This window comes from Canis lupus, chromosome 3 (assembly GCF_048164855.1).
Source record: "Canis lupus baileyi chromosome 3, mCanLup2.hap1, whole genome shotgun sequence".
Taxonomy (NCBI): domain Eukaryota; kingdom Metazoa; phylum Chordata; class Mammalia; order Carnivora; family Canidae; genus Canis; species Canis lupus.
Window position 1 is genome coordinate 34195663 of NC_132840.1, and position 17761 is coordinate 34213423.

The following is a 17761-nucleotide window of genomic DNA, read 5'->3' on the forward strand; positions in this document are numbered from 1 at the left end:
TTCTGAGTCTCACTTTCCCAATCAGGCCTGCCTCCTCTGCAGAAGCACTGGGATCAAAATGAAAGTAAGTCGCATGTCTACAAATACGACATAACTGAAAACAATCACTGGAATTTAAAACAAAACAAGAACAGAAACAGCCTGTACTCAATGCTCCCTTCTTCGTGACTCCTGCCCTCCTGCAACTCCCCGGCTCTAGACCTAGAAATCCTCATTGGATGTTGCCTCCCTTAGAACTACCTTAGGGCCAAGGAGCTGGGGGCCCACTCAGACCAGCAGGTCTAGCCAAAACTAAGCGGAGTGTGCCAGATGTGCAGCCCAACTGACTTAAGCTGCATGGGGGAAAAAAATGCCACTGCTGGATTATGTAAAACCCATCTGGAGCCAAACCAGAAAATCCAAGTTGGAAAGGCCCTCAAAGACCATCTGGTCTACCCTGCTTCATCTACTAGTGAGGAAACTAGGGCCCAGGGATGGGGAACAACTTGCCCATGGTCACTCAGCAAGTTCATGGACAACCGGGACTAGGGACTAGAACAGCTGTCCTCAGGCTGTTGTCTTCTGCATCCTTCCCCACTACAGAACACCACCCCTGGACCCTCCCAGCCTGGTCAGAAAGAGGATCTAGAACTCTGGGACTGGCTGGGCTCCACTTCTGGTAACGTGAGCAACACAAACTCAGTTCAAACATTTCCTGGGTTCCTAGTGCACACCAGTTGCTGGGGATGCCAAGATGAAGGCTGTTTTTTTTTTTTTACAAGGAATGCACACAGTAGAATGTCCTTGCTAAGTTCTACCATAATGCCAAAAAACCCAAAACATTTCCCAATATTGTGAGGTATAGTCAGGCTGGGTCCCAAACCATCTCTTTGCCGGCCCTCAACTTTCTACCAGAAACATCTCATACCACAGGACTAGGGCACTGTGCATCTCAGAAACCTAAATAAGAAAAAGCCCACAGATGGAACCTAACGTGTGGACAGCCAAACCTTCTGACTTCAGGAGTAGCCTTGCAATCTAAGGAAGTAGCCCCTGTGTTCCTTTCTGGGCTAGGATGGGGGGTAGATAGCTGCTCCCTCCCACCCACCCTGGAGGCACTACTGGCTTCAAATTTTAGCACCAACTGAGGGGTGGAGTCCTGATGCAAAAACTGGGCCAGCCACCTTAGGATAGGATCTGGTCAAAGCTAGATCAGTCAATCTGGGCTGGCTCCCTGGTGCAGCAGAGCTGCCCACTCAGACTGTGGCCAAGCAGGGAAAGAAGTGCAATTGTTGGCAGCAGATAAAACCTGATAGCATCTCTATTTCCCTTCTAATATCGGAGTGGCCGCCTGCAAGATGAGCGAGGGGCAGGGCCAGCAATCAATAGCTAATATTCCCTCTGTGAGCTGGCCTACTCCGGAAACGGACAGTCACTACCTCCTTCCAGAGAGATACCCTTTCCCTTCAGCAGTGACCCAGCCTGAGTAGTTCAGCATCACAGCCAGGAAGCACTGTATCCGCCTTCATCTTCATCTGTCTGATTAGAAAATGATGTCCTCACCTGAAGGGGGGCAGGAGTGGAACGATGGACACAAAGTCACCCAGGACGCAGAGAGGTCCCTGCTCAATGTCCCCCCTGCCAACTCCTGGTGGTTCATCCTGACTGGGGATCAGAAAAGACCTCCAGTCAAGAGGATCCAAGTGTTACCTCTGTTTGATAGTGGCTGGAAGTGGCCAAATAAGGACAGGAATCAGTCTGAGCTTTCTGACCACACACCCCTGAACGTCACAGGGGAGGGCCCGAGAAGTATGTCTGGAATTAGGCCTTAACCATGGACAATTATACCAAAGCAGGAAGTTAAGAGCTGCCCACATATCAGGCAGACCTTGCCTTGCCCCAGACTCAGGCCAAAATAGAAGTCAATGGCCTATTTAAAAAAAAAATACAGTTCGCTATTGTCCACCTCTTCCCACCACAGTGGCCTGTACTGGGCACTCAGATGCCAGCAAGCAGCCTCAACAGGCATGCACACACACACAGGTGGAGCCTGGCACCTCGGGCTCTGTCCACCAGGCAGGAAAGCCACAATTGCACTGTATCGAAAGTGTCCATGCATTGTGTGTGAGGATGCATAAACCTGGGAAAGAAGTCCCAAGCAGATAAACACCTGTGTGAAAGGCCACCAACTGGTACACAACACTTGTCTGAAGTGCCCAGAAAGAAGGTTGCTCCTTGCATGGATGATCGTCTCAGACAGTGGCTCTTGGGCTGCCCTGCCCCTCTGGGGAAAGGGCAGATGCCTACCTGGCTTTCTTTCTTGAGTCCATGAGGTTTCCAAGATTTGAATGTCTCATTCTCTTTCAAGTCTGGCCCCTGGCCCACGTCTGATGCCTCACCACAAGCCAAGCCCCAGGCAGTGCCTGGTCTGGTCTAACCTGGAGCCTACACACAACCATTTCAGAGGCTGTACCCCTTTGAACTCCAGGGTAAGGCTCCAATTCAGGCAGCAAGCTAAGAATACATAGACATAAGTGTGGCCATCCAAAGCTCTCAACCGCTATCCCTATGCCTTTCTCAATCCCCTTACTGCCACCACGGTGGTGGGCAATCTGCTCTTTCTGGTTTGGGACAACACCCAAATTTCACCTTTCCCTCCTTGGATGGTGAGCAGCATTGTCCAAACCCTTGTCTCATGGGACTCAAGATCAACTGAAATGTGAAATCTTACAAAGGAGAAGTGTCCTCTAGGTCATCCCCCACCCAGAAGAAAATCCCCTTACTATCTCTAAGAGAAGTTTGCCCCTTTTGCTAGGATGTCTTAATAACAGGGAGCCCCTGCCTCCCACAGCCTGCGTCTGACTGCTAGATGCACAAGGTATGAAATTCTGGCTTACACCAAGCAAAATTCTCTGTGGACTTTGCCTCAATGCTCCCAGTTTTAAATTCTTGGGCTTCACAGAGAGATCTTGGCCTTCTTTACTATACAACAGTTCTTTCCATATTCTTATCTGGAAGTGCTAGCCTTTCAAAGCAGTGGGGAACACAGGCAGGTTCTCAAACCTGCCACAGACAAATCTGAAAGAATGAGATGTTATACTGAAGAGCTTCATCAAAGAAGCTCCTTCCAGCCCTGCACGCTGATACCTCTCTGAGATGGCATTCTCCAGTCTCAGCCTGGTTAAAAATCAAATGAGTCCCCCCGCCAACCCCCACCCTCCCAAGGGGACTGCAGAGATAGGAGGAGGAGGAGGCACAGAGAGGACAGCAGCCACACCCAACCCTGACAGATGACAAAGCCCCCAGAGGCCGACAAGGTGTCATTTGGAGAAGACGGGGCTCCCACCCCATGTGGGACCTGCCTGTGTCTTTGGCGGGCGGAATACGGGCACAGATGCTCGTGGGATGCCAACTGTGATCACACTCGGAAAAAATCAAGTGGTTAACCAGAGGGAAAGGATTCTGAGACCTGCCAGGATGGTGGGTTCTTTGTTTTTTTTTAGATTACGCCTAAGGTTTGTAGTTTGGACAAGCAAAGTAAACAATGACGATGACAGCAGGCAACAAAACAGAAACAAAGAACAGTTTACTTGTTTAAAAAAAAAAAAAGCCTTTTGTTCTAGAAGACAGCTCCACACGGACTTGGAAGCAGCCCCACTGCCTCCCCGATTGGGGCGGGCCATGTCGTGACTTCGAAGCTGGTGTGAAGAAAACAAGCTCCAGCAGAAGTGACACAGCACATGCAGGGGGGCTGCTCGCCATCTCTTTTCTCCTCTCCTCAGTTTTTGGAAGGGGTGGAGAAAGGGATGGGAAGGGTTGGAACCAGCATAAAGCAACTGTATTTAGACCATGGCAAACTGAGCTACTGCTTCTTGTCTCTCCCTCCCTCCTGCCTGCCTGGGCCTGGCCTGGAGCGGAAGGAGTACAGGACCCAGGGGGCCCAGCACATACCTGAAAGAAACCCGGAGGGATGGGGCCTCCCGGCATCCCATCGTTGGGGGGAATGTTGCCAAGCACAGGGCTCGGGGCGGCTGCTGCACTCTGCAGAGACAAGGAGGTGGACAGTTAGTTGCTGCACATACCATAAAACACTTGGAACTCCCACCCCTGGCTGCCCCCCACCCATTCTGTCTGCCCATGTCCTCCACAAACACTACCTTCCCAGAAGGGTCTCCTGCTGGGCAAGCAATGAACTCTTTGAGCCTCTGTTTTGCCATCTCTAAAATGGGAGAACAATGCCCACACTTCTCATTGGCACCACAGTGCAGGAGTAGGTGGCCAGCACAGTGTAGCTGTTGTTAATGTACGGGTGCCTTGCCTTCCCCACTCAACTGCTTTATGAAGCTCTTGCAGGGCAGTCGAGGTGCTTTATAAATGTTTGTGCCTCCCCAAGAGGTTGCATGCTGTATAGAGAGCAGATCAATAAATATCCACAACTTAATGAATGAACAGCCTTGTTGGGAAATGTCCCTGGAGAGGCCAAAGGAGGGCGTTCGTTTTGGGCCCCATCAGGGTCTCGGGTCCCACAGCAGATGAGGTAGGCTGCCCAATGGAGGGACTAGAGGCACTTTTCTTCTTCAATGCTGCTATTCTGGCATTTACCTGGTACATCTGCCTCAGCAAATGCCTCCCAGGGGTGAACACACGTCGTTCTCCCCAGCCTGGCCCGCTTCCAGACAATCTGCATCCCACCTGCCGTGTGGTCAGCATGTCTGAGCCTGATGGGGCAAGTCATGCCCCCGCCCCGCCCTACCTGGGCTGGTCCCCTGCACACACACCCCTCCCCCACCCAGGCATTCCTCCTGCAGGACCCCCTCTCCTACCTCAACGTCACCAACCTACCCACACCCCTTGTTCCCCCTACCCTTCCGACTGAATTTGAGACTCAACAGCCTCTCAGGGGTCTGTTCTCCGGGACAAGAGTGAGCCCCCCTGGGGTCAGGAAACGGAAGGCCTCTTTCTCTCCTACAAATTCAGCAGAATTCACTTCTTCCCTTTCCTCAGCCAGGAAATAGGAACCAGAACTCCTAACTTCCAACTTTGATAGAAGGAAATGAGGTAATGTGTGAATCCTATGAACACACTACATGTAGCAAGATGAACAGATATCCCCTGGGGATCAAGACATCTGGGTTCCAGTGCTATTACCTGTACTAGCAACCGATGGGGATGGCCATGAGCAAGCCCGGTGGCCTTCCCACACCAGTTTCCTGTAAAAAGTGGGGGATCGCTGTCATCCTGCCTGCTCATTGGGGTTGTGGAGGATTATGAGACAGGATGCACTGTGTTTTGTAAACCGGGAAAGCTTGGTAATCTGGAAGCAAGGAGGGCTCGGTATGGGCATGCACTGGGTGTCTCAGGAGACCCAGGTAAAGAGACTGGGGTGGGGATGGACTGGCCAATCTAGCCCAACATTTTAAAATGCTTCTGCCTACTGAAATGCAACCCTCTCTATAATTAAAGAGACTCTACTAACCATCCTGCCATGTGTTGCAAGCATCCTCAAACATCACGAATGAGGACAGTGAGGTCCATGCCGGGTAAGAGCCCCACTCAGGAGGGATGGAGGGAGGGGCCACCTGCCTTGCACCCCCACCCCACCCCAGTATTATCTGGGTAATGGCCACCTGGGAGAGTATGCTAGGCTATGCATTAGCTGCACCATATGTCTGTGTTCGATGGTTCTGTGGAAATGCAACTTTTCAGGATTTACAGCCAACAGTCATTCCTCGGAAGCAGGGGCAGAAAAGTTTGAAAGAAAAATAGGAGTGACGTAAACAGGCACCCACGTTTTCTTCAAGTTCTTTCAAAGACTGGTTTTACATATAACTCTTTAATCCTGCAGGTACTTATTTTGGTACAGGATACAGATTCTACTCTTCAGGCATGACCTTGCTCCACTCATTTGAAATCCGGAAGCAAAAATCTCACAAAGGCTTGGATCTGTTTCTATGCTTTTAAATTCTGTCCTAAGTCTCTATGATTCCATTGTCACGACTAGAGTTTCACTATGTATTTTACTTTCTCCTCCAATTCTTCAGTGGAAGTTTTTGGCTCATTTTCACCTACCTATCCCTCCAATGTCAGATCATTTATAAAAGTCACCCTCCTACCAAAAGAAAAAAGTTCATATATAGTGTACACACACACACACACACACACACACACACACACACACAAACCCGGAGTAGAAATGACATCTTTCTCAAACAGAGGGGCCCTCCCAGAACATGGTCTTTCTCCAACCACTCACATCTCCCCACAAGTTCTGCAGTTGAGCAGGTTGGGAGGTCAACGACAATAATTAACGGGTAGGTGGGAGTAGTAGGCAACAGCCTGGGGAAAACCAAAATCCTGTCTTGCTAAAACTAACTAAATGTTTTATTCAACAAATGTGGCACTGACTTGTTTGTGGGACGAGGACGAGAAAGATGGAGTTCCTGCCTGGGGAGGCCCTGGGTGATGTGTATGGCAGGAGCCACTGGGCCTGACGCTAGAAATAGGCTGGGTCCCTCCTGCCACCCCCTCTCCTGCCCTGTCTCTCCCTGAATACTGAGGCAGCCTCTGAGGTGAACACAAGCACCCTTGCTTGACAGAGACACAAACGTCTGCGTGAGGAAAGCAGACTCAAGACAGCCCTCTCCCATTTCTCCTCCTCTGTCCGGATCCACTCCTCCCCAGACTTTAACCCAGGACAACACTTTGTTTTTACAGAAAGCTCTGGAAAGCCTCACCAACTTGATTCTTTAAATTAGCATTTATCATTTAGCATACAACACTTATTAGAGAACACAGCAAAGGAAAAAAGAAAATTAGCCACCGTGTTTTCTTAAGGAATGTCAAGAGCACTTCCCCTTCTCGTTAAACAGCCAAAGAAAACATGAGTTTTTAATGAGTCTAATATTATATAGAAGTATCATTACTTACCCAACTTAATTAACATGCATTACATCAGTGTTCGATACCTTTGGTAGTTACAAAATGGTACCTCTTTGGTATTTTTATTTTTTGGATCACTACCTCTTGAAGTGGTCTATGCTGGCCACTTGTAGATCTACTTTTATGGTAAGATGTTCATGTCCCTTGCTATTAGTGTATTTGACTTTTTCCTTAGTGGTAAATAAGAGCTCTTTATATTTTAAGGACATAAGGATATCTTAGAATTTAAAAAAAAAAAAAAAAACCTCTTAAATGAAAATTTGAACATGGGAGCATGACTTACAAGGCTCCCTCCCTCTGAGATCTCATTTCCCTACAAAATCTGAAATGAGTCCATGGTTCTAGGAACTATGGGTTGGTGGGTGGGCCATGGTTCTTTGAATGTCAGGGCTGGGGTAACTATGTTTCTAGAAAACAGATGGTGTAGTTCTCTGACATCTGGGTGGAGGACAGATTTTTGCTACCCTCCAAGGAAAGGAAAGCCATGTTAACAGTGATTAAGGTGGCAGGAAACTGAGGAGACAACTTTCATCATTCAAAGCCTCATCCACAGCAGCAAAAATAAGCCAAATAATTAACCTGAATTATGACAGTTACTGCTATTCTTTGATTACGAAGGCAACATGTATTTATAACGGGAAAACTTTCAAAAGGGCAGAAAAGACTGAAGAAGCAAAAGAGTGGCCAGCAGTGTTACAGGGCAACAAAAGGGTTAAGTACTAACTGCTGCTCACAAAACCCAATCCACTGGACCCCCTTCTCCCACCCCCGCACCTGACAGCAGTGGCTGTTTTACCTATCTCCGAGATGTGAGGCATACAGCAGGTGTTCAATAAATGATTACGACTTTTATTATTCAAAGACCTGCTCAAACCTGGCCATCTGGAGCCAGGCCTTTCTGGACTGCTAAGAATCGGCCTCTCCCTGCGGTTTCCAGCTTTGAGTTAGAGCTCCATTAAGGCACTCAGCAAAGCGTCTCATGTGAGTTTTCTCTAAAAACACAAAACCCAAACCAAAAGCCCCTGACACTCACTATAGCTGCCGGGGCTGTGGTGGGTGCCGGGGATGGAATCCTCCTGCTGGAGCAGGATTTATAAAGAGCGTTGGATTTTGAAGCTGGAGACCTCCCTGTGGGCTCAGGTCCTGGCTAAGAGCCTCAGTTTCCCCACATGTCCAACGGCAGGGCAAGACATGACAATCTCCAGGGCCCTTCTACACTGCTCTTCTCAACCCAGTCCACACACCCAGGGGGCAAGGGACTGGAAAGAGCAGGTCCTGTGTGAACAGGAGAACAGTCCTCTCTCCGGAGGACTCTGAATTTTAGCGCTTCTCTGTTCACTACAGAACACTTAAGAGATCAAAGATTAAAAACCACCCAGAAATCTCTTTGTTATCAGAGCCTGCAGGTAACAGCCAGTGACATCTGAGCTCCCCGTGCCCAGGCCCCCCTCACCCACATTTATCTACATAGGCACACATACGTGGACTAAAAAAAGTAGAATCAAATCAGGCATGCAGTTTGGTAACTCATGCATTTTTTAAAAGAACTAACTGAAAATTCTTTTCTAAATAGAAAACAGGCCTTGCCCTGGGTGGTGTGGCCCACTCTAGCCAGCTGCTTCCTCCATGACTCAGGGGCAACAGTCCTCTTGAAAAGCTCAAGGTGCCTCCAGACAAGTGCCTGAAGCTCCTCAAGCTGCCCCGCAGCATACTGTCTTTTTGTTTGTGGCCTGGGAGCCTTCCAAGGAGGACTGATCCCACAACCCTCTCCCTTAAGAGTAGGGTTTCTTTACGATCCCATGGTGGTTACACAACCACCAGGCCCCCGGGCTTCACTGCAGCGCCTCACCCGCGCCTCACCCTGCACACGGACTGGTTTCACACACGCACACATGCCTACAGCGACAGGCATCCTGTGCTAGCAAGTTGATGTTCAGGAGAGACCGCCATGCCTGTGCTGAGCATCCCAATGTACCTCTGACAAGCCCACCCGACACCACTCAAGTACAAACACACTTGGAAGTCTCAAACATGCTGCTGGGCCCCTTTCTCGCTCTGGAGCAAGAAGTCCCCTGTGGCTGCAGGAATAGCATGGTCAGTGCAGAGGAACCAGGAGAAGCTCCCAGAAGACTCTCACCTCGTAACTCACAGTTATCTTGTGGAAAGTGACAAGTGCTCAGGCTTCCTTCTCAAAGTGTGGGTCTGGAGGATGTACCCTGTAAGGTGTTATCTTCCAACCCCACCCCAAGAACCCCAGTTATTCTCACTCACAAATTAACATGGGACAGCTCCCTCCCTCCCCCGCATCATACCCATTTTCCCTCTTATAAAATGATCCTCGGGGTGCCTGGGTGGCACAGTCTCTTAAGTGTCAGACTCTTGGTTTCAGCTCAAGTCATGATCCCAGGGTTGTGAGATCAAGCTCTACGTTGGGCTCCAGGCTCAGTGTGGAGTCTGCTTGGGATTCTCTCTCCTTTTCCCTCTGCCCCTCCCGCTTGTGTGCATGCACTCTCTCTCTCTTTCTCTCGAAAATAAACAAATGCATCTTTAAAATAAAAACAATCCTCTGTACACAAAGCCCCTAGAAAACTGAATAAAAACAAACACTCCAAGGGAACCGTGGGACTCCTGCCAGCTTGGCCGCCCCTCCTGACTTACAAGGCTGCAAAATGGAACTTTGTTCTGCAACCCCCTCCCTCTTCGTCCCACCCCAATACTCAGGCCTAGGCATGTAGCAGCACAGAGCCCACATGCAAAACCACCAAGTACAGCCTTCCTCAACTGAAACTCCACACAGGCCATGTGGCCAAGCACCCAGGACACCACAGGGTGTGTGGCATGTGGCCGGGTACATGCAGCTCGGCAACACAGGTCACTCAGAGGAGTGAAGGCACCTCTGTGCTGCCTACATGAGAAGGGCAAGTGAAAAATGATGGTCTTTGTGGGACCAGGGGAAGGAGGGATGCTTGCAACGGTATCATCAAGACAGAGGCTTCAGCAATCTGTGCAAAATATCGGGGTGACCTGGATCCCTCTGGGCCCAGTTTCCTAGAGGGAATGTTAATCTTAGCAGGAGAGATGAGCCGGAGATGTAGACAAGGGAGTGGAGAGAATGTCATCATCCAAACAGAAAAGGCCAAGATAGAGAGAAGTGGGGTCAAAATAGGGAGAGAGACAGAAGAAGCCTCTAGATTTTACACACAGACCATAGAAGAGAATCTGTTCTGGAGAATGGGGGCTCTAATTCTGCAGCTTGGAGAAAACACAGAGCTGTTGCTATGTGAAGAGACAGAACCAGCTGGCATTAAAAATAGGTTTAGATGACACACAGGAGTGAGTGACACAGGATCCCTGCCCCAAATAGCCAGGGGGCAGTCATGTGGAAGGAGGAGTGGACGTGCAAGATCTCTTGGTGCCAAGGGATGGCTCTGGGTCCAGAGGTAGATGCTCAGAGCTACAAAAAGCTTTTCCACATCTGAGCATCAGAGTGAGTTGCCTCAGAAAGTGATGGCCTATGTTAACTTGGGGTGGCTCACAGCTGGGACACAGCAAGAGCATGCTACAAATCGGAACATGCGGGCTTGATCTCTGTTCTCCAACTGACACCCATGCTGGCTGTCTCAGCCTCAGTTTCCCCTCTGTTAGAGGGGAGAGCCACATTACCCTACCACTGTCTGGTGTTTCCCCCTGGGAATTATTATCATAGAAGAGCTCTAGAGTGAGGGTCCCTGGACAAGGGCTCCCACTTTGGCTGCAAACTACCTACTGTGTGACCTGCTCAAGACTTCTTGCTTCCAGCCTCTGCTCAGCTCCAGACAAGGTGCCTGAGGTGCTGTGGTTTTGCTGAAACAGTGGGCATCACACTGAGATCTCAGTTGAGTGACCAGAAAAAGAGGCCACGGGTAGGCAAAAAAGACCCTGACCTGCCATAGCCAGGCCATCAGGCCCATGTGAGAGCTGTCCTGACACCAGAGCTTCTTCCCACATCTCCTGGGTGAGGGGGATCAATTCAGGGACATAGAGAAAGGATGCGCAAAGAAGCAACTGTCTTCCATCCTGACCCCAGAGATTAGGACAGAGAAGAGAATGGCTGACTGACTCAACAGCCCCACAAAGAGGTCATTTCTGTTTAGCAGTAAGGAAACAGGCACAGAGAAGCACATCATCATAAGTGGCTCTGACTTTAGTCTCCCTGTCCCTCCACACCCCCACCCCAATCTTGGGTCCAGAAACCCCAAACAGTCTCCCTGCCACCCTTGTAGTTCCCCAGGAGGGTTCTGTAATGCTTTTTGACACTTATGACAAGAAACAAGAGATCATTACAAACATGAGGCAAGCACAAAGCAGTCTCTGCATCTGAGATCATCTACACGTTTTGCTCTTCTTCCTAAGTAGACTGACCTAACCCTGCTCCTTCCAGCAAATAGCTGAGCTGGCCTTCAGGAAGGGGTGTGGTGGTGGTGGGAGTGTGTGTGTGTGTGTGTAGGAATGCATGAACCCATTGAAAAGTCTTCTGGATCTAATTGGCAAATTACCCTAGGAAGAGAAGGAAAAACAAGGTAGGTGGGAGCTTGAAAAGGTTACAAGGGCTTTACATGCGTCGGACGCGCTCGGCAGACACTCGCTCTGGGGCTGCTAGGATGCGCCATGCCTGCCAGGGCGGCAGATGACAGTGCATGGCTCTGCCCTCGAGGTCCAGAGGAGGATGAAATGAGCCGCGGTGACAGAGCGGAGGGGTGTGGGCAGGTGCTCCAGGCGGGCGCGGTGAGGCGGGGATTAGTGGGATCAGGGAGGCTTTACGGAAGAGGTGGCACTCAAGCCCAGGCCTTAGAGGATGGCAGGACTCGAAGATGCGGGCGGTGATACAGAGGTGAGAGATTACCGCTGTCATCTCAACCCTCCCCGGGAGCCAGGCCCGACAGCCTCTCTTTCAGAGCATAGATGCTGCCAAGCCTCCACCTCGCCAGGCTCTGGCCCAGCCCAATATCGGGGGGTTGGGGGGGGGGGGGAGGGTGGAGAGGGGCAGCGTGCCTGGGGCTTACTCACTTCCCTCCTTAAAGGGGGACTGTTCTGCAGGAAGGCAGTCAGCCACCCACCCCCCACCGCTGCCTGAACTCATCCAGCTACTCTGGCCACAGCTTATCCAGTTCCCCCCAGCATTCCCGACAACCCAGTAGGGACTCCACATGAGGACATCAAGGGATCTGTCCAGGGTCACAGAGCTCAGATGGGCAGAACTGGAAGTCAAGCCCAGGTGTGCTAAAATCAGAGCCCAGTTCTCAGACACATCACAGCTTCTCTGGTCTCAGTTTCAAGGCTGATGCTCCAAGATGGCTTCAAGATGTTCTCTGACCAGAGAACAGAGGTCAGGGTTTAAGGCCCAGCCCTTCCATTCTCCAGGAGCCCTTCACAGGCATCTCTAAAGGGGGGAGCCCTCTATCTTCTTTGGGGCGTGGGGAACTTGAAATAGGACTCTCAGGCAACAGGTCCAGGCAGAGACAGGTGATCAGCAAACAGAAGCCCCTGAACCAGCGACACAGCACCAGGCCGACATCAAACATGCTTAGTTCCTAGGATTCCATGAACATGAAGCAGGCCAGGGAAGGAAAGGGGGTCAGGGCTATCCACAGACATCTTCTGCTCAACAGAGGTCGTGCTTCTGAGGAGTGGCCTCTCTCTACCCCATGTAGAGAAATAGGATTTCATTGTTAAAAATGAAAACAAAGGCACTCCAGTCAGGATATTCCCAGAATGAAGAACTGGCTTCTTTCCCTGTGCTGAGAAGGCCAGGGCCACCATGCCACCGGGCCTTGCTCATCCATCCCAGGGAGCACCCAACTTCTGGGAACTGGATCAAAGGGTACCGTTTGTGTAAGAGGTGGAGTCCCACATAATTAATACCTGGTTATATCATGGATGCTGGCCAGGGCACCCTCCGCCATGTGCAAACACCTCTCTGGCTGGGCTGCACAGCACAGGGCGCGGGTTCTAGGCATGTACACGCAAAACGGGGGAGATTAAGGGCTAGAGGTGCCCTCACAAATGAACAGTACAGAGTGGATCAGCCGCACACTATTTGTACAACACTGATTCTCTTCTTAAAGAGAGATGAGCTTCATGGCCTGGGTTTACACCATTAGCCCCCCCACCCCACACACACACACACACAGTCTTAAAGGAGCTACTTACAACCGCAAACATGTCATAGTAGGCCAGTGACAGCTCCTTAACAAGAACACTGGCAGTTGCCTCTGCAAGGCAGAAAATTCCCTGGCGTGGACCCACACACACGCTCAGTTCCAATGACAACTTAATCCTGCCAGGACTGAGGTGTGCAGAGAACAAAAAAATTGCCTGCTTCTAGAAACTTTTAACTTTAGAAGAAATCACTAAAGGCATGACCCTCAGCACATTTTTCAAAAACAGGAGACCACACTTTGCTTGGCTGGCGCCAAATTTAACGGGGACAGTCACTTGCCCTCGGCTCATCCTCTGCTGCAACAGGACAAATGTACAGTCTGAAAAGTTCACTGGGGTCCCCTGTTATCAAGGTCAGAAAGGCAGACACTTGGCCAGAGAAGCCAGTGAGTGGCCCACCACAGTGGTTTGCATGACCGGTGCACAGGCTCAGAGCTGAGCAGATGCCGCCTCCGCCTTGAAAGCACGCATTAATTGCACTAATTTAGCTAACAGTCTCTGTTTCGTCCCCCACCCCAGTCAACCAGCATCCTTTGGTACTGCTGGAGAGATGCAAGCTGTTGGCTTTAGTGTTATTTTGTCAGCCATTAAACGATTCATCGGAGTCATTAATTGATTTATTACTGCTGCCTGCTCAGAGGGTTTAGCAAATAGAGAATGATGTAGGTCACAATGCAAAAGGAAATTGGACCAAACAACACCATGAGATGCTGGGCACTTAGAGAGTGAGCCACTGTCCACTCGGGAAGCCCTCCATGCCCAGCTGTCAGATGGGGGGACAGCAGAGCTGGCTCTCCTGCCTGAAATCCGGGTGCCAGACTGCCTCCCGCTCAGGCGCTGGTGCTGCCAAAGACGTAGACAGCAGAGAACCTTGTCCAGAGGCCCCTGGCAGCTGGCTCCCAGGCACCTGCCAGGCATGATCACCAGCAACTGGGTACGAGGGGGAGAGAAGCCTTCACTGGCCCCCACCCAGGCCCGTGTGTCCACCCTCCGGGGGACTACGGAGGCCAGGGAGTGGTCCCAAGCCAGGGTTCTGCTCCTCTGGAGGTAACAGGCTCCTGCCACTCTCTCCCTATCCCTGCACTGCCCTCAGGAGTGCCGGGACAGCAACAGCTGACAATAACAGGTGCCTCCTAACGCCTGGCCCTTCAGGACTTCTCTCTGACCCTGGCCACAGTCCTGGGTGGTGGCAGTGAAGAGAACAAGCACTTAGTTATACAGCAGGCCAGGGCACAGCCGTCCTGGGTATCGGACCCAGGTCCTCCTGACTTCAAAGTCCACATCCCCTTCCCTCTACCATTTAGCTGACACCACAGGGCACTATGGCTCAGCCTCAACAAGGACTCCAGCCAAAACTAATCGGGGGAACAAGACACCAAAGCAGCCCCCTTCTTCTCAGAGGCCCCAGTGCCTCATTTATAAAGAGACAGAGTCAAGGTGAGTGAGGCCTGAGGCTCTGCAAGAGAGAAAGACTGTGGGACTCAGTTCCTCCTACGCCCCTGAGGCACTGGCCCCTGAGGCACTGGCCCCGCGAGATGCTGATGGCTTGGCTCTGCTGCCAACACAGATCATAGACCCCAGGGGCCACTTTCTGGTGTGCATGCTCCTCTTGCTGGGGCAAGCCCTCCCATGGTTTCCCCTGCTGCCCTACCTGCCCTTCAAGCCACAGCCCAAATGCAACAGGTCCGGGAAACCTTCCCAGAATCCAGCCAGGCACCGAGTAGTTCACGGTGGAGGTCTGCTGCACTAGATTAGACTAGAGAGAAGTAATTCTCATCCTGCCCTGCTCCCAATTCCTCGGGTTGTGAGCAAACACAAGGGAGTGTTGTTGAGATGAAGGAACTAGAATGTTCATTTTACAGAAATGTTAACATTCCCAATAGGAAGATTATAGGGTCACAGATTCTGTGTGTGAGGGTGATGGGGGCGGGGTGCTATACACATATCTCCCTCTCTAAAGCAGGAAAGGTAAATCCTCTGGTACCTTGTGTGCCCAAAGAACCAAACACAGCCAGTCTGGTTGACTCAAGTTCTATAATTACAGGAATCAACCCCTCAAAAACACATCACACTCCCACCCTGCTCAGTGGCACTGTGGAACAGAGCCCACCCTAGCAAGCTTTCAGAGTGAATCACCTCAGAGGGTGATCATTTAGTTTGATTCAAAAGTGATGCAGAAGGGCTGAAGAGCCAGGTCAGGTATACACCAAGAGCTGGTCTGCTTTGGTCCTTGATATAGCCCCAACCCACAGAGCTAAGTCTGCAGCCTGCTATGGACCCGTGGAGGATTCGAGGGCAGGGTAGGAGTTGGGGAGGGCCTCTTCAGAGCTCCCACAGAGAGGTCCACAGATATTTGCTGGGTGTCTATCAGGTGTGTAAGACAGGGCTTTCTTGCTAGCATTGCCCCAGAACGGGTCCAGAGCATCCCAGAACACATATCCTTTTGGGATCCTAGCGAGAAACCTGCTAATGAGGTGGGGCCAGGAGCCCAGCTTGGAAGCACCAGAGATGACCTAGCCAGTCAAAGGCTAGGGGACAGAGGAGTTTATCTACTGAGAATTCTGACCCAAACATGGCTAATAAAACGGACCCAGAATTTCCCATAGAGGTGGCACGCCTTCTACTCCATATAGGGCATTGAAACTACAAAAGAAAGTCTTTATAGAGAAGCTCATCAGGGTTCAACAAGTGAGATACTTAAAGTCTCATAGAGAAAGAATCATCTATTATCATGGACACATATTTAGGACTCCAGCTCACGAAGGCCTTTCCTTTGTCCGTATTTACTTGATGCGCACACCCAAGTGCCCTCTGCACAGGTTGGTCCTTCTCCCTGGACCACCCCTCCACACTCTCTCCCAGGGTGATGCCTCTTCGTCCTTTATGTGTTCTTCATCACAGCACTTGCCACATCTAACTGTTAATTCCTTATTAAATTCACCAGCTGTCTTCCCAGGGACAGGGGCAAGAATGATGTACACAGCACAGACGAGGTGCAGGCTCAGTAAGTATTTTTTTGGATGAATAAAGTCCTTGCAGAAATCCTGCTTTTCAAGAATATCCACTACATCTACAAAGTCAAATTCTAAGACTAGTTAGCTCAGTCACTCACTAACTTACCATGTGGCTACATCCATACAACCACTCCCTTCCCTCTAAACAACACATACATATACCCACACCCACACAAAATACCCAGTCCTGTCTTAGAATACACTGTTTCCGTTGTCTGCAAAAGTCAAGCTTTGGGGATTCAGAAAAACCTTGGTGCTACTTGGCCCTTTGTGGCAAATGACTTGGGCAGGTCACTTCTAGACTCACTGGTCAGGTCAGTAAAATGGGATCATCTTTATACCTCTCCTCCCAAGACAGCTATAAATTAGCTAAAGCTAACATCTGGGCAAAGCATTGATAGTTGTGAGGCCATGACAGGAAGCTAAACTCCCACTTTGGAAGGAAGTCGAGACTAAGCCCAGTGGACTTGGTGCAGTAAGCGGATTTGAATTATGAGCTGCTGAGATCTGGCCGCTTCTCTCAGCCCTCTTGGCCACGCCTCTCTTCCATCTCTAAACCAAAGCCTAGTGATATTCTCAGATAGACTAGATGTCCTGGTTTTCTATCTCCCTGAAGATAGAGGTCTGCACCACTGACCAAGGAGCCTCTTTTTCCAGAGACTCCTTAATGAAGCTGAGAGAACCTGCCTACCACCTATGGGGCTTGGGGACACAAAGGTGGGAGGGGCCCCTCCTGGGCATGGTGGGAAGCTGAGGAGGGCTGCAAGGCAGAGGTTCCACTCTGAGATGCCTTTCTCCTTGTTCCACAAAATGCACCCCGCAGACAGGAATCCTCTGCCAATCGGAGGACTGCCCTTCACAGCTGGACCCTCCAAGCCACAGGTTTCTAAGAGACATGGTTCCTGCAATCAGAGATGAGCCACAGAGCCAGCCCTGAGCTCACTCAGGAAGAATGTGTCCTCTTCCTCCTCCTTGATTCAATCCCTCACTTCACATGGAATTGAGAACCTGAGAAAGGCAGAGAAAAGAGGTAGAACAGAGACCAGGCTCTAGGAGCCCACAGGGCCCTCTGGTTGCACCCCTCTTCTGCCCTCTCCCGCTGCTTACCACGCCCTGGGAATGGCTCTAGCCTCTCACCAACCAGGCCTCAGGTCCTCCACTGCCCCAGGGACACTGTGCTACTTTTGCATTCTCTCCCAGACAAGCTCCCTATTACCCTCCATTTATCTACCTATAGAACTCTCAGTCATTCATCAACAGCCAGCTCAAATGTCCCTGCCTCCCAGCCCAGGGCAAAGTCCCTGAGAAGGTTCGTGAGCTAGAACTCAGTATCAGAAGATACCAACTTTCACCTGCAAGTGTCTCAAGATCATCCAATAGAACATTCACTGCCAATGAACTCCTTCCTACCCAAGGGCTGCTGTAGTAAAGGGCAGAGCACAGTGGAATGAGGGCCTCCAGGTCCCCAGCTAATTCGGAGAGGCAGGCAATTCACCCCGACTCAAGATGCTCCCTCAATGCAAGACAACACCTCTACTCGGGTTGGCATGAGACTTAAAGCAAACAAGGAGATGATAAAGGGCTGTGATCTCATGTCATCCCTTCCCTCCCCCTCCTCCAACCTCCCTCTT

General features: G+C 50.6%; 1 protein-coding gene across 7 annotated transcripts in view; it reads right to left on the minus strand.

Moving 5' to 3' along the window:
• Positions 1-17761, minus strand: part of SSBP3 (single stranded DNA binding protein 3) — a 164273-nt gene that overhangs the window by 44044 nt on the left and 102468 nt on the right. For all 7 annotated transcript variants that reach the window (XM_072820332.1, XM_072820335.1, XM_072820331.1 and 4 more), the window contains one exon: positions 3931-4020. In XM_072820332.1, coding sequence (XP_072676433.1) covers positions 3931-4020 — 90 coding nt within the window. The remainder of the gene's footprint in view (positions 1-3930; positions 4021-17761) is intronic.